The sequence below is a fragment of the Apium graveolens genome, chromosome 7 (assembly GCF_009905375.1).
Source record: "Apium graveolens cultivar Ventura chromosome 7, ASM990537v1, whole genome shotgun sequence".
Taxonomy (NCBI): domain Eukaryota; kingdom Viridiplantae; phylum Streptophyta; class Magnoliopsida; order Apiales; family Apiaceae; genus Apium; species Apium graveolens.
This window is the reverse complement of record NC_133653.1, coordinates 205,976,244-205,993,694: the sequence shown is the minus strand read 5'-3', so window position 1 is coordinate 205,993,694 and position 17,451 is coordinate 205,976,244. Positions and strand designations below refer to the sequence as shown.

Below are 17,451 nucleotides of genomic sequence, written 5' to 3'. Positions count from 1 at the left end.
CATTTTTTATTAACATAATTAATTTGATTAATAATAATTTTACCTACTAATAAAATGTAAGTGTACCAGAACAAGTGAACAACAATGTAGAAGCAGAATGTGAACAAAACCAAAGCACAAATTGCAAAGTTCAAAATCAAACTCAATAACTTCAAATCCAGAAAAAAAGAAGAGAATCTACCAAGTCTTAAACAACACAACAACTGTCAACAAAAAACAAGGCAAATTTCCCCAGGAAAGTTCACCCGATTTCATGAAATCAAGTGAAAACTATCTAATCAGTCTTCCCAAGCAAAGTCAGGAGGAATAACTTGTAGTCCCCTGAAGTCTCCTTTGCAACTGCATGCTCAAGAGTCACACTGTTCCTCTTGTAGTAGAGGTCTTTTATCTCCTCCAGATCAACCTCAGCTCTGGTAACTATCACACGAGTCAGTGCATCTTCATCCGTCCCCTTTTGCTTCAGAGCATTTCGCAGCACCTGCAGTATGCAATGTAGTTATGGAATTGTCATCAGAGAAATGTAGCTAAATTATATATTTTCTGTTCACTGAAAAGAGTCATACCTTCTCATAGTATTTTTTCGGCTCAGTTAGGCATTTGATGGCAGCACGTAATGCAGATAAGAACTCATTAGCTGGGTGTTGGGCAAGATGCTGATATAACACAAAATCAAATTATTTGCCGTCACTCGTCATTTATAACTCTGACAAGCTCGAATAACCAGGGGGGAAAAATGAAGTTCAGAACATAATTTTTTAATTTTATTTACTGGTCATAGTTATGTTAGTATGAGCACATTACTTATTCGCATGGGGAAGAATGTTATTTATGTTCCTCTTCAAACTACATTAAAAAACTGCTTAAGACCACAAGAGTAACTGCTGAATACCACAATAAAAATTGCATTAAACTCCAAAATTAAGTAAGGCAGGACATTACTAAACTATACGGCCAATTTGCGGAATGTATGTACAGGGACTTGTAATATTTTACCTTGGAGATTGAAATGCCATGGTCATCTTTGTAGTGATTTCGAGTTGCCATGAGCTGAGCCTTGCTCCTTGTAGTTATGATTCTTATGATCTCTTCATGATTCACCACCTTTTCTTTGATAGCTTTGTTAAGAACATCAGCCTCGGACTTTGCTAATTTGGTATCGATTTCACCACCATCGTACCTATGAACGCCCACCAATGCAACCAAAAGCTGTAACAAGAAACCAGAAGCCATAATTATAAACTCAATTATTTTTTGATAGTTTTTGATCTCCACAAACACAAGGAATAACAACTTTAGCAAACAACTAAACAACAATAAAAGAGGTAATCTGCATGCCTTGCGCATATCGCCAGAGGTATATGCAGCAACATCTTCTTCCATGGAACGCTTGTAACGAATCTGATAAGCCCGTTTCACAATCAAGAAGTCTTCAGCAGACTTAATGCAAGACATTTCAACAATCACGCGATAGTCTGGAACTTTCTTAATTGCTACATTTACCAGCAATGCATCTCGATCAGCTGGATCAAAAATCCAACGGTACATTGCCTTCTGTATTCATACAAAAACATAAAAATAAATAAATAAAATAGTACTACACTAGTGAACTCAAGTGATGAACTTCTTATATCTACACAACACTTATTAGATCAATTCTTCTACAACTACACACTATTCGTTTATAAGGAAAGTGGTAAGTCTCCGTAGATCATGGACAAAAGTCACAAAATATAAATATTTTAATATCTCACAATCACATTTTCTTTTCGTTCATCGATCTGCTAGACAATTTATCTGACTACACAATTAAGTATTATGAACACCTCGAACCTCAAAGTGTCCGGAGAGCTCAGATTCGAGGCGTTTGATAAAATTTTCTTGATATTTTTCTTCATAAGCTTTCCAGATCAACTTCCTCTGAGCTGCATTTCGGTGACCAAGTATTGCTATTACAGCCTTCTCATTTGTTCCCCAACCTACAAACGTTTCAACAAATTTCATCATAATCAGAAATAAACAATTAATATATTGAGAGTGACAACATTTTAAATAATTCAAATCATGAATATCAGATCAAGTAATGTCCAAAATCTGAAAGTAAAACACTTGATTTATGTCAAAAGAACTCGATCTGAACATTTTTTTTAAATGAACTAAAAATACCTTGATTTATAGCTATATAGGTGGAAAGTGTCAATTTGTTACAAAACAAAGACATGCTTTGGATCATAGAAATAAATCAATTGGTCTACAAGTTGCAAGGGTAACTCAAATTTTAGATCAGAATTCATACAGCGGGGTTTTCATTTTTCAAGCAACTTCTAACAAGGATCTAAAAAAACATGGCATTTTTTTAGTTTTTATCATCAAATTCATCATAAAAAATATATGAATAGGCTCAAGAATTTAAAAATGCAGGGGTAACCAAAAAAAATATGTGCGCCCTAAACATATCATGGATGCACCAAACAATTAAGGGATGTATCACAGTACATACATATCAACCAAAGAAATGTACAACATATATGAAGATACATAAAAAAATAGATGCATGCAGATAGATTTAAACAGAGTGAGAGGGGAGGGGGGAGAGAGAGAGTGAGAGAGAGGGAGAGAGAGGGGGGGAGAGGGGGAGAGAGAGGGAGAGAGAGAGAGAGAGAGAGAGAGAGAGGAGAGAGAGACAGTACCATGAAAGGCCTTCTTAAGAGCTTCAGCATCAGCAACAGCAGAGAAGTTCTCAGGAGCAATGAGAGTGGCCATTTCTTCTTCAGTCAAACTTTTTTTTGTTAATCCAACAAGAACAAGTGCAATGTTTTGTTTCTCTTGGGACTGCCCCTATTTATACACAGATTCTCATAATTTGTAACGCTTTGCTAAAATGAACATTTGGCTTTTTGCTAAAATCTTAATTAGCAAAAATCAATACTGTGAATCTTACACCAACCCGGCCTACAGTTTTTCAAAAATATACAAAATAATATGATTACTTTTTTTAAATACTTTGTTTGATACAGCTGGATATTGCTATAATAAATTTAATTTAAAGACAATGACAGTATAATATGATACTAAATCCAGTATAATTTTGGTTTTTCCTTTAAAATATATACAGCACTAATTTAAATTACCAACTTTTTTTTTTCTTAACGAAGAAGAATTGGTGCATTTTGTCTCTTATATCTGCCTGGCTATATACTGAGATATCTATCTTGAAATAAAAAATGTATCTATAAATTAAAAATAAAGTTTACGATTATCCACAGTAACGCACTGATGCTCCTAAAATTTAATATTCTACGATTAAAAGAGTTATGCTAAACATTGAAACCGTTCTTTGTCATCGTGTAATTAATAATGACTCCGTCCCATTGTTTAACTGATAGTCAAATTGACTGAATTTTGACCGTAAATAAAAATTTATTCTTTAATTATTTTGAAAAACTGAAAAATACATATTAAAGTACAGTAAACATGCTTTCAAATGATATAATTTTTATAAATATTTTCTATAATCCACTATGTAAAGTTTTTTGTCAAAGTTGGGTCAGTTTGACCGTAAAAAGTCAGACAAGCCAGATAAATTAGGACGGAGGGAGTATAACGTATATTATTATTAAAAAAAAACGTACTACATGACTATAGAAGTTTGATATCTTCAAAGAGATTTAGGTATTCGATTCAGATTTTATAGGATTTACAATAACTTATCGATTGTGAATGATTATTGTTGATTTTGTCTGATTATAATTATACGTGAATTTTAGCGGAGTTGTTGAATAAATCCCGTAAAGTTTTTCTGATTTGAGTAGTGATTTTTACAAATTCATCAAAGTCTCTTGAATTTTACTAAAATTTCTGAAAACATAAAATATACTAGCAAATTCTTCAAAATTTACAATTTTATAAAATACAAAAAAAATTCACGGACTTTCGAATACCACCAGATTTTAATGGACTTTTTAAAATCTAAACTGAATACCCCAAATTTTAAAATACCTTTTCAATTCCTATTGAATACCATCAGATTTTACAAGATTTTTTAGAATCCAAATTAAATATTATAGGATTTTCAAAATTCAAAAAATTCTTTAAAATTCCAGTTAAATACACTCCTTTTAGAGAGTAACGGGCCTATACCGGAAAATACACAAATTTATATTTAACATTTATGATAAAACTTACTTTTATTGAACAAAATTCAAATTTTGGAATTCCAAATCATTAAAGATAAATCTTATTTCATCTGTTTTTAAATAATTACCGCTTAACTTTTTGACAGGAGTTTTGAAAACCTCCTTAAAATTATTTTTTTGAATAAAAATATCAAATTGATATTTATATGCGATCAGAGCTCTTTAAAGTATATGCAAGAACTAAAACATCAAGAACCCATAACATATGTGTGAGCATTAGTATCATGGACCAATTAAGCTAGAAGCTCAATGTTAACATTTTAATAAAATAACTATTGAGTTTGAGGTATATTGTGGTTCAACCTATGGTTGTCAAAAGGAGATCCTAGCATTAACTAAATACTACGTATCCCGCCTTAACAATCTATGTCGTAGAGGTATCCACACGAAAGCCAGTACGGAGGAGGCATGTACTAGCACCAAGAACAAACCTGTTTCCCCCTCTCTCTCACCTTTAGCTGCTAAGGTTTTATGTTTTTATTTAATAAAAAACGTAACCCTAATTTTAGCCTTAAGGATGTTTATATAGAGAGGACAAAAACAGTCCCAACCCTAATTCAAGTTAGAATTTATTAAAATCTGAAATTCTATTTATTTAATAATTAAGTCTAACTCAATTATCAAATAAAAACTGAATTTCAGATTTAATAATATACAAATTCGAAATTTATTTATCCCATTAATTAAGTCCAACTTAATTAATAATAAATAATTCGAATTGCATATTTAATTCAAATTATTCAAATTCGAATTTGAATAATATATTCATCCAAGCTTTTTTTGTGTGACCTTATATGTTATTATTACGTTGACAATAATTTAAATATCTCATATTTAAATTATAAACAATGAGCGGAATCTAGTAATACATCATTGCTGCCCCAGTAATAATAATTAAATCGGTGATCGATTAAACATTTCGTGAATAATGCACAACGTAATATAATCCCTTTAACCAAATATTATAGATTAAACTCGAGGAATGTTATGTGTCATCCTCTTCATGGTTTAATCAAAGTTTTCTTGATCAATGAGTAGACTATAATTTTAAATTTACATTTGAGCGCGGCGCCACACATTTCATAGTTTAGCTCACACAAGAGACCAATAATATCTCTCCAAAATTAGGAGGGTTAAATCCCTTCTAGATTATTCATATTTCTCACACGATTCCTAATATACCCAAAGTCCTTTTTTATCATTACCTAGTCTGATATGGATGGAAAATACATCCTAAAGACATATTAAAGGTCGCATTAATAACACTTGGGCTTCTTGTCTAAAAGTTCAATATAGACCTGTCTGGTCCGAACTCATAGCAGACTCAAGACGACCCATGTAGACGAGGCCCACTAGTTGAGGTCGTCAAGGTCCACAAACACAAGTTGTTCACGGATTAGGCCCAATACAGTTGGAAGAGCAGATACATATATTCTAAACGGACTCAAAGTCCTACACAGAAGGTTCTGGAACTCATTCCTTAATAGGACTCCTAATCACCATCTAAGTTGGAGACTTGTCCACCAAGTCTTCCAACAGAAGTCTAACCCTAGACTTACCTCTATATAAAGGGCTCTACCCCTCAACCTAAAACTACGCTTTTGGCTTGATTCTCTACAACACAGAAATACGTAGGCATATTGTAAGGACCGATAGTCCCGAACGCAAGAGCAGCCATTAAAGCTCGAAGCTCACCAACCCTAATATTAAATACTAAAGTACTCAGGTTTTTATTCCACAACGAGCAATCGCATCAGTGCTGGAACTACCACCACACTCAACTTATGCCTCCACCCAAGGAGGAACCCTGGTAGGGGCAACTGAGGCTCAGCCACAAGGGACGAATCCCCCAACTCCTCAAGGGACGAATCCCCAACTTCAGCAGCTGCATGCACCTGTGAACTCTCAACCCCTTGGATATGAGTACTCGACAATTGTGACTACTAACCCCCCTTACGGGATGCTTCTATATCCCAAAGTTGGAGGGAGTGGATATAGCGACTCGTATATATTTGTAATATTTAAATGTGTAATTATTGCATAATTAATTAAATAAAGAATTTTATATTGGTTTTGGTCTCTGTGTTTTACTTATTATTATATATATGTGATTGTTGGGTTGCGTGGATTGTTTGAATGATTATTTGTTGCACCATATCATTTTGTTTCACTTTTAGAAGTGATTTTATGACAACTTATTTTCAAAAATATTTGGATCGTCTTTAAAATTGTTTTATGATTTTATAATTTCAGTAATTATTTTTAGGATTTTATGAAATTTACAAATCAATATTTTGTCAATTATTTATCTTTTTATGATTTTCTGATTGTATTTATTTATAAAATCCATATTTAATTCCAGGATTCTTCAAAAATCATGAAACTCATATTTTATTAAGTTCATAATATTCTGAGAATTTAAAAATTATTTTGGTAATTTTCGGGATTAATTTCACCCGCGCTTTGTTTCGTTTATTGGTTAAAGGCGGGTATAAATCGCGTTTTGAAAAGTGTTGTTAAAATTTTAAAATCTATGTTTTTATAACTCTGGGAAGTACCAAAATGTATTAAGACTTAAAGAAGAACTTTTGGTGACGTCAGCCCCTGACCCCTGGGTTGAGGCCGTCACAGTTGGTATCAGAGCTACAAGTTCAAGTCCCTGATTTAGGTTAAGGATTGAGTCGGAAAGGTGTAGAAAGTGTGTCCTAAAGTGTGAGTCAGCAACTCATTTAGTGGAGCAACCCTAAGAGTCAGTCGAGGGTTCTGACGGCGTTACCCTGGCATCTATTAATATTTTAATAGACTTGTCTTAACCTTGTTGTATCTTCCTTGTATATTTATATTGTTGACAGTGACCCATAGTGATTTCTAGTTCTCCATCTCGGGGGAACCAGTCAGATTCAGATGATTGAGACACTGAGAGGACTTTGGATGTCATAGCTGAGGAGACTCCCATGCCTCCCCCACCCGTTCCTCCAGTTGTATCAGGAGGTGTGTCAGGACCTGGTGCCCATCCTCGTTGGGTACGAAGGTCAGTGTCGGCTGTTAGGGATTTCCCTCCAGGATGTGGTCCCAGTTCTTCCACCTCGAGACCACCTGTTCCTCCATCCGTTCTTTCAGGTGCATCCTCCCTGATCCCCTACCATGTTCACTCAGAGGTGAACCAGTCTTTGATCAGAGAGCAGAGCCCAGGGTTAGCGGCATAGCTTGACCACCGGTTGGGCCTTTTCAGGGCATCCCTGCTCCTTCGCCCGATGTGCAGGAGAGAGTGCGATCCTTGACTCAAGCTGCTGTAGAGAGAGCTCGGACCATTGACCGTTTTATTAGCTCCGAGTTTTGAGCTGTTCAGTATCAAGATCTCGTGAACTGGTTGGTATTTGAGTTAGGATCCATCAGTGGGAGTGGCAGTGGCTATGTCAGAGTTGTTTCAGTGAGATACAGAGCTCAGAGTTGGTTGCAGGAGTTCTGTAGGTGTTTTCCTTATGTATGTTTATTATGTTGCTGTAGCTTGTACTAGGCGGAGGCTGCTATGACAACCAATTTTGTTGTGTATTCCGTTTATTTCGAGTGTTGTATTGTAGTTGTTGGATGGATTTGTAGTGTTATTGTTGGTTTTATTTTCGTTGCATTGTTGTTATTACAGTTATTGTTATTGTTGTATTTGTTGTTGGTTTTGTTAAATTTAGTTATGCATTGTGGATGGACCCCAAATAAACAAGGAAGGGAATATTTAATTTTGACAACATTCTCCTGATGCATAAAAATTTTGCTACCCGGGGGCACAATTTTCATATAAAACCTTTTTGTTGTGTTTCAGGAGAATGCCTCCCAAGAAGAATATCCCGTCCAATTCCTCCAGCAGGAACTATGACGGGGGCCTATCCATGGATGGATTACTAGATTTGTTGCGCCAGTAGACTAATCAGATGGCTCAGCAGCAAGAACAATTCCAACAGCAGCAACAACAATTCCTGCAAGGAGAGGGCCCTGTCTCTTGGGCCAGATTCACTGAGTTATTTCTAGGAAAGTATTTTCCAGATTGTTTTCAGAGTCAATTGGAAGTAGAGTTTTTGGAACTGAAGCAAGGAGAGAAAGGTATGGCTGAGTATGAGGCCAAGTTTACGGAATTGGCCCGAATAACCCCTGAATATATGAATACCGAGATTCAGAAAGCTAGAAGATTTGAACAAGGACTGAAGCCTGAAGTTCGTAGTGGAGTGGTGGCCCTGCAGCTTAAGATGTATACCTCTGTAGTTCAAGCCGCCCTAGTGATTAAAAGTGATCAGAAGTTGGCCTCTAAGGAGAGGAGTGATAAGAAGAGAAAGTTTGATAGTGGTGCTGATAAGGCGGATAGAGAAGAGTCCAGTCAGAAGTTCCCAAGAAAGTTTGGCCGGAATAGGAACAAGAGATTTAGGAGGCAAGGCTTTACTCAGACAAGTTTCGGTGTCACCTCAGTTGCCTCTGCCCCAGTTCAGTCAACCACGCCAATTGTGGAATGTAAGTCATGTGGTAGAAAGCATAGTGGTCAATGCAGGAAGGATGTTCAGTAATTTAAATACGATAAAAAGGGTCATTATGCGTCAGAATGTAACTCAGGGAACCTAGGAGTCACCTGCTTTAAGTGTGGTAAGGTTGGGCACATTTCCAGAAACTGCAAGATTGCTACTCAGGCCAGCGTAGGAGGTAGTGAATCTCAAGGATCGGCAACCAGCACAACAAGAGCTAGAACCTTCAAGATGACCAAGAGATCTAAGGCTCAAGATTCAGATGTAGTTGCAGGTACACTTTCTCTAAATTCCGTGTCTGTTAAAGTTTTGTTTGACTCAGGAGCATCTAAGTCTTTTATATTTAAAGAATATGTAAGTAATATGGATTTGATGTTGGAAGATTTAGTTGAGCCCTTGACTATAGAAGTGGACAATCAAGATAAAGTTCCAGTGAGCCAATTTTTCCCTAGGTGTCAATTAGAAATCTATGAGCGTTTCTTTTCAGTGGACCTAATACCCTTTAATCTAGGAGAATTTGATGTGATTCTAGGAATGGATTAGTTGTCCCAGCATAAGGCAAATATTGATTGTAATAAAAAGAGAGTTTTGTTGTATACAGAAGATAATGTTATGGTAGCATACCAAGGACAGAAGCAGGAAAAGAAATTTCTTTCGGTACTAAAAGCAAAGAAGCTGTTGAGACAAGGATGTGAAGCGTACTTAGCCCATGTCATGGACATCGAAAAGAAGGCACCCAATTTGGATGAGATCCTAGTAGTTAACGAATTTCCAGATGTTTTTCCAGACGAGTTACCAGGATTACCACCTGATCGTGAGATTGAGTTTTCTATCGACCTGATTCCAGGAGCAGAACTGGTTTCAAAGGCTCCCTATTGTATGGCCCCAATGGAAATGAAAGAACTAGCTAAACAACTTCAGGAACTTTTGAATAAAGGGGTAATTAGATCAAGTATATCCCCGTGGGGCACACCGGTGTTATTTATAAAGAAAAAGGATGAAAGCATGAGATTGTGTATTGATTATCGGGAACTGAACAAGCTAACCATCAAGAATAAGTACCCCCTACCCAGGATTGATGACTTGTTTGATCAACTTAAAGGAGCATGTTATTTTTCGAAGATTGATTTAAGATTGGGCTATCACCAGTTGAAGATCAAGCCTGAGGATATACCAAAAACTGCATTTCGAACCAGGTATGGCCATTACGAGTTTTTAGTGATGTCATTTGGATTAACTAATGCACCAGCAGCTTTTATGGATTTAATGAACCGGGTGTATAAGGAGTATCTGGATAAATTTGTTATTGTATTTATTAATGACATCATCATCTATTCAAAGACCAAGGACGACCACGCCGAACACCTACGGATTGCTATGCAAAGGCTGAGGGAAAAACAATTATAAGCTAAGTTTTTGAAATGAGAATTTTGGTTAGAGGAAGTTCAGTTTTTGGGTCATATAGTGGGTAAGGATGGTATTAAGGTGGATCCTGTGAAGGTTGAAGCTATATCTAGATAGGAACAGTCGAAGACTCCGACGGAGGTTAGAAGTTTTCTCGGACTAGCAGGTTATTACCGAAGTTTTGTGAAGGACTTTGCCAAGATTGCAACCCCATTGACTAAGCTGACCAGGAAAAATGAAAGATTTTTTTGGACTGAGAAATGTGAGGAAAGTTTCCAAGAGCTGAAAAAGAGATTAATGACAGCACCAGTGTTAGCATTACCAGATGAGACAAGGAATTTCGTGATCTACGGTGACGCATCTATGAAGGGATTAGGCTGTGTGTTAATGCAACATGATAAGGTTATTGCGTATGTGTCCAGACAGTTAAAACCCCATGAGCAGAAGTATCCAGTGCATGACTTGGAGTTGGCGGCGATAGTATTCGTATTGAAGTTGTGGAGGCATTATTTATACGGAGAAAAATGCGACATCTATACAGATCATAAAAGCTTAAAGTATATATTCACCCAGAAGGATTTGAACATGAGACAGCGAAGATGGTTGGAGCTAATCAAGGATTATGATTGTTGTATCAACTATCATCCGGGAAAAGCTAACGTGGTAGCAGATGCCTTAAGCAGGAAGGAAAGATTAAATAAGATCAAGGATTCTGAAGAGCTCGTAAGGGAATTAGAAAAGCTGGAAATTGAAGTTCGAGTGCCAGAAGGTAATAAAGAGCGTTTATATGAAATCACTTTTCAGCCAGAACTAATGGAAAGAATAAAGAAGTGTCAAGAGAAAGTTATGAACAAAGGATTGGATGAGTTGACGGGAGAAGAAGTGTGTACTCAAAAGGATAGCAATGGTATATTCATATTTTCCTCAAGGATATGGATTCCCAATGTAAGTGAATTGAAGAATGAGGTTTTGTGGGAAGCTCATAATTCTAGGTTCTCTATTCATCCGGGAAGTACCAAAATATATCAAGACTTAAAGAAGAACTTTTGGTGGCCAGGCATGAAGAAGGAGCCTACCGATTGGGTCAGTAAATGTCACGTGTGTCAGACGATAAATGCAGAGCATCAAAAGCCTAGTGGATTATTGTAGCCTTTGGAGATTCCACACTGGAAATGGGAAGAGATTGCTATGGATTTCGTGGTGGAATTGCTAAAGACAAGGTCGAATCATGACGCTATTTGGGTAATTATCAACAGATTGACTAAGTTAACGCATTTCCTCCTGATTAACGAGAGATATTCTTTGGAAAAGTTGGTTAAAATGTATTTGGATGAAATAGTAACGAATCATAGAGTTCCCGTGTCCATCGTATTAGATCGAGACCCAAGATTTAACTCAAGGTTTTGGACTAAATTTCAAGAGTGTTTAGGAACTAAGTTAAATATGAGCACTTCTTATCATCCTCAGACTGATGGCCAAAGTGAGAGGACGATTCAGACGATCGAAGATATGTTAAGTGTTTGCGCTTCGGATTTCAAAGGAAATTGGGATGATCATCTACCACTGATTGAGTTTTCTTATAACAACAGCTACGATGCCAGCATTGGAATGCCACCCTACGAAGCCTTATATGGTCGAAAGTGCAGATCACCTCTGTATTGGGACAAAGTAGGGGAAAAAAATATGCTAGGACCTGAGTTAGTACATCAAACTAGAGATGCAGTGGTATTAATTCGGAAAAGATTGGAAGCCGCTCAAGACAGACAGAGAAAGAACGCAGATTTACATCGGAAAGATATAAACTTTGAAATAGGATCATTAGTATTGTTGAAAGTATCACCCTGGAAAGGGTTGGTTCAATTTGGTCAGAAACGTAAGCTGAATCCGAGGTATATAGGGCCATTCGAAGTTTTGAAGCGAATAGGAAAGGTTGCATACGAGATAGCGCTACCACCGCAGTTACAACATATTCATAATGTGTTCCATATATCCATGTTGAAGCCATATATTCCTGATTCGAATCAAGTAATTGAGTATGAACCGATCGAGCTTCAATCAGATTTGTCCTATGTAGAGCGGCCAATCCAGATATTAGAATGTAAGGAGCGTGTACTTAGGAATAAATCTATCCCTATAGTTAAAGTACTTTGGAGAAACCCTAGGGTAGAAGAGTCTACCTGGGAGTTAGAGTCAGATATGCTTGACAAATATCCTCACTTGTTTAATTAGTTAAGATTTTGGGGACAAAATCTTTTTGAGGGGGGAAGGATATAACGCCTTGTTTATTTTTGTAATATTTAAATGTGTAATTATTGCGTAATTAATTAAATAAAGAATTTTATATTGGTTTTGGTCTCTGTGTTTTACTTATTATTATTTATATGTGATTATTGGGTTGCGTGAATTGTTTGAATGATTATTTGTTGCACCATATCATTTTGTTTCGCTTTTAGAAGTGTTTTATGACAAACTTATTTTCAAAAATATTTGGATTGTCTTTAAAATTGTTTTATGATTTTATAATTTCAGTAATTATTTTTAGGATTTTATGAAATTTACAAATCAATATTTTTTAATTATTTATCTTTTTATGATTTTCAGATTGTATTATTTGTAAAATCCATATTTAATTCCAGGATTCTTCAAAAATTATGAAACTCATATTTTACTAAGGTCATAATATTCTAAGAATTTTAAAATTATTTTGGTAATTTTCGGGATTAATTTCACCTGCGCTTTGTTTCGTCTATTGGTTAAAGGCGTGTATAAATCGCGTTTTGAAAAGTGTTTTAAAAATTTTAAAATCTATGTTTTTATAACTCCGGGAAGTACCAAAATGTATCAAGACTTAAAGAACTTTTGGTGACGTCAGCCCCTGACCCCTGGGTTGAGGCCGTCACAGTGGACACTCTAATATGAGTGAAGCACAAGGACAGATGCCCCAGTACATACGTGGCTTGGCTCCTATTCCGGAGGATCAAGAATTCTCTGGACCTTATACTGAAAGAGACTCTGAATCATCGAACGATGATGTCGCTCCAAGAAGGAGGCGTGCTGGCAAAGAGCCGATGGCTGATACTGAACAACGCTCCAGGAGCACTCGATGGACGAATCCCCAAGATGTTTAAGGGAGGATCAGGGCTCATGAAGCTGAGATTCAAAGGCTGAAGCGTGATCTGGAGACACAAATGACTTCAAGACTCCCGCTTGCGCCAAGACAGAGAGATCCTCCCCCAATCATAGACCTGGATGGTCCAATACCAAGAAGGGAAGTTCCCCCAAGGGCCGATCCAAGTGATCTTATGCCCCTAGGAGATCTTGATGATCCAAACCCACCATTTACTGATGAGATAATGAATGCTCACATCTCAAGGAAGTTCAAGATGCCCACCATCAAAGCATACAATGGTACTGGCGACCCTACTAATCATGTTAGGACATTCCCCAATGCCCCGTTGCTACAGCCCATGAACGACGCTATTAAGTGTCGGGCCTTCCCTCAAACCCTATCGGGTATGGCTCAAAGGTGGTATAGTCGTCTGCCCCCAAATTCTATTGGATCCTTTAAGGACTTGAGCCAAGCTTTTATCAAGCAATTCATAAGTGGCATGGTGCACGAGAAGAGTTCAACTTCTCTCATGGGCATAATCCAAGGGGCAAATGAGTCCCTGAGAGAGTATCTGAATCGATTTACGAAGGAGGCTTTGAAGGTCCCTGATCTTGATGATAAGGTAGCGATGATAGCTCTATAGAAAGGGACTAGAGATGAGTTCTTTAAGATGTCCCCGGCTAAGCGCCCTCCCGAAAGTATGCTGTAGTTCGAGGATGGAGCCAGAAAGTATATCAAGGTGGAGGAGAGTATGAAGAAGACAACTGTGAACCATGAACCTTCTGGAAACAAGAAGAGGAAGATGGATTAGGAGTACGACGCTAAGGACAAGTATCCATGAATTAGTAAAAGCTCTGACTCCTCCTCTTCTAAGAAGAATCAGCAGCCAAGGTTTGCTGAGTATGCGAGGTTGAAAGCCCCAAGGAGCCAAATCCTTATGGAAATTGAAAAGGATAAGGACTTCAAATGGCCGAAGCCACTAAGGGGAGACCCCGAGAAAAGAGACAAGAGTCGGTACTGCAGGTTTCACAAAGATGTCGGTCATGATAGTGACGATTGTAGGCAACTCAAGGATGAGATTAAGTATCTGATCCGAAGGGGAAAGTTTGGACGCTTCACCAAGGGTGAAGAGGCCGGATTTCAAAAGAGAGATAATGATCGAAGAGATGACGATCGGAGGGGTAACGACAGAGATCGCCACCCACATCCCCGAGGGCCAGTAATCAAATATGATCCCAGGAGGACCTACAACAGCTGGTACAACAAGGAACTCCCAAAAAGCTTATGCAAGAGAAGTAATGAGCATAGTTGGAGAGCCATCTAAGCGTTCTAAGTCAGAGATGATGATTAAATTTGGTGACCCAGACCTTGAAGGTTTGAAATTTTCTCAGGATGATCCTCTGATTATCACTCTGATAATTGGAAATTGTCCTATTATGAGGGTCCTAGTGGACAATGGAGCTTCCATGGACATTCTGTTCCATGACACATTCATAAGGATGAGCTACAATGATTCTCATCTAACTTCATCCGACGCACCCATCTACGGGTTTAACCATGTGGAATACAAAGTTGAAGGAGCAATACAACTTCCCATAACTATCGGGGAGAAGCCCAGGGAGGCCACACAGATGTTGAACTTCCAGGTTGTCAAGGCGGCCTCTATCTACAATGCTATCATGGGTAGAACAGGGATCCGTGCTTTAAAGGCTGTTCCCTCAACCTACCACATGGTACTAAAGTTCCTAACTAGGAATGGTGTTGGAGAAGTGAGAGGAGATCGGAAAATGGCCCGCAGTTGCTATGTTGTAACACTTAGGCCCGATGGAACTGGGGGGCAGGTCCTCCCCATAGAAGACATGGATGTCCGAGAGAATGACGAACTACGAGGGAAGCCAGCCAAGGATTTGGTCCCAATTCCCTTAGATCCCTTAGACCCGGAGAAGGTCACGTATATTGGGGCATCTCTGGACAAGCCCTTGAAGGGCCGAATGATAACTTTCCTCCAAGAAAACAATGATGTATTTGCTTGGACATCAGCTGATATGCCTGGGATTGACCCAAACCTTATAACTCATAGGTTGAACATTGATCCAACTCGAAAGACTGTAAAGCAAAAGAAGAGAACTTATGCCCCTGATAGGCTGAAAGCCATTAAGCAGGAGGTCGAGAAGCTTTTAGAAGCTGGATTTATTGAGGAAGTGTAATTCCCTGAATGGTTGGCCAACCCCGTAATGGTTAAGAAGGCCAATGGAAAGTGGAGGATGTGCATTGACTTCACTGACTTGAATGTTGCTTGTCCCAATGACTGCTACCCCTACCAATAATTGATACCCTGATAGATGCCGCTGCTGGAAACGAGATGCTAAGCTTTATGGATGGCTTCAATGGTTACAATCAGATTAGAATGCATAAGGATGACACCCCGAAGGTATCTTTTATAACTGACTTTGATGTATTTTGTTATCTTGTTATGGCTTTTGGACTTAAGAATGCAGGAGCTACTTACCAAAGACTGGTAAACAAGATATTTGCCCATCTAATTGGGAAGACCATGGAGGTCTATGTTGATGACATGTTAGTCAAAAGTCTAAGCAAGGTCGATCATATTAGCCACCTTAGAGAGGCATTTGAAGTGTTGAGACACCACAAGATGATGTTAAACCCAACCAAGTGTGCTTTTGGCGTTGGGTCTGGAAATTTTTTGGGTCATATAGTCTCTAAGAGGGGGATAGAGGCCAACCCCAACAAGATCAAAGCCATCCTAGACATGGAGCCACCACGCTCCATCAAGGATGTTCAGAAGCTGACATGAAGAATTGCAGCTCTAAGGAGGTTCATCTCCAAGTCTGGAGACAAATGCCTGCTCTTTTTCAAAACCCTTAAGAAGGTGAAGGATTTTGAATGGACAGCTGTGAGCCAAGAGGCCTTTAAACAACTGAAGAAGTATATGACTGAAGCCACGTTGTTGTCTAAAACAAGTCCGGAGGACACTCTCTATTTGTACCTCATGATGTCTGAACAAGCCTTGAGTGCGGTCCTCGTGAAGGAAGATCAGAAGCTCCAAAAGCCTGTATACTATGTAAGAAAGGTTCTCCATGGAGCAAAGTTGAATTACTCCACCATGAAGAAGTTCGCGCTTGCTCTCATCACAACCTCGAGGAAGTTGAGACCATACTTCTAGGATCACAAGATTGAAGTCCCGACGGACCAACCCTTGAGGAACATTATTCATAGCCCGAAGGCCAGTGAAAGGCTCATCAAATGAGCAATTGAGTTAGGAGAATTTGATATCAAGTATAAGCCTCGAACGACCATCAAGGCTCAGGCCTTAGCAGACTTCGTGGTCGAATGTGTTAGTGTATACTGAAAATATTTATTTGAAGTATGTACATTTATTTTTGGCCAGTTTATTTGAGAATCATTTGAATGTTTACATGTTGTCTAATATTATATATTGTGAACAATCTAGTATCAAATGGGATACAGAATATTAGATTGTTAAATACAGTTATATAATATAATAAGGTTCACAGCACAGGTGGTGTTGAACAATCCACTGGTATGGCTGTAGTATTATTTAGATTAGTTTATATTGACTAATAAATAATACTAGTATACTTTATGTATATTGAACAGGATCAAATTTAGAATTGTTCCCTTAATACTGATTAAGAAGGAGAACTAAGATTCTATGTTATTATTAATGCTTAGGTTCTTAATCCGGAAATAGTAATTGACACTTGTATATTATTTACATGCTTTGATTTATATATGAAATAATTCTTTTGAATTATACCATTATATTTTGGGTGATGGAATTATATACATGGTGGATATTATTTATTGAAGGAATCCATGTCCTGATAATATTCGGGTTAATGATGTCCCCTTGAAAGCTCAAAAAGATTTAATTATGTGAAACCCTGCAGGTGGAATTTATTCTGGCATAATTAAATAAAGGTTGAGTGGATGATCAAGGATAAAAGATATTAATTAAATAAATTATCAGTAATTTATTTAATTAATGGACATATGATATTTTAAACATGGGGAATTTAATAAGCAAATAATATTGGAACCAAATTAATTAAATTACGGTATTAGGAAAGGTAGTGCAAATATTAATTCTTTAGTGGATTGAATTAATATTTAATTACATTGGGCTAGGCTCAAGATGTAATTAGAAGGCCCAACCTAATTATCCATGGTCCCTATTGTAGCCTATATATATTCTAAT

General features: G+C 37.5%; 1 protein-coding gene across 1 annotated transcript; it reads right to left on the bottom strand.

Annotated features, from left to right (window-relative positions):
• Positions 1-87: 87 nt before the first annotated feature.
• On the bottom strand, positions 88-2,917 carry LOC141672155 (annexin-like protein RJ4). The gene is made up of 6 exons (XM_074478663.1): positions 2,688-2,917; positions 1,831-1,976; positions 1,336-1,551; positions 994-1,206; positions 564-653; positions 88-478 (listed from the first exon to the last, which is right to left on the bottom strand). Exons 1-6 carry the CDS (start codon positions 2,758-2,760, stop codon positions 275-277), a joined length of 942 nt encoding a protein of 313 aa, XP_074334764.1. The 5' UTR covers positions 2,761-2,917; the 3' UTR covers positions 88-274.
• Between the last annotated feature and the right edge of the window lie 14,534 nt (positions 2,918-17,451).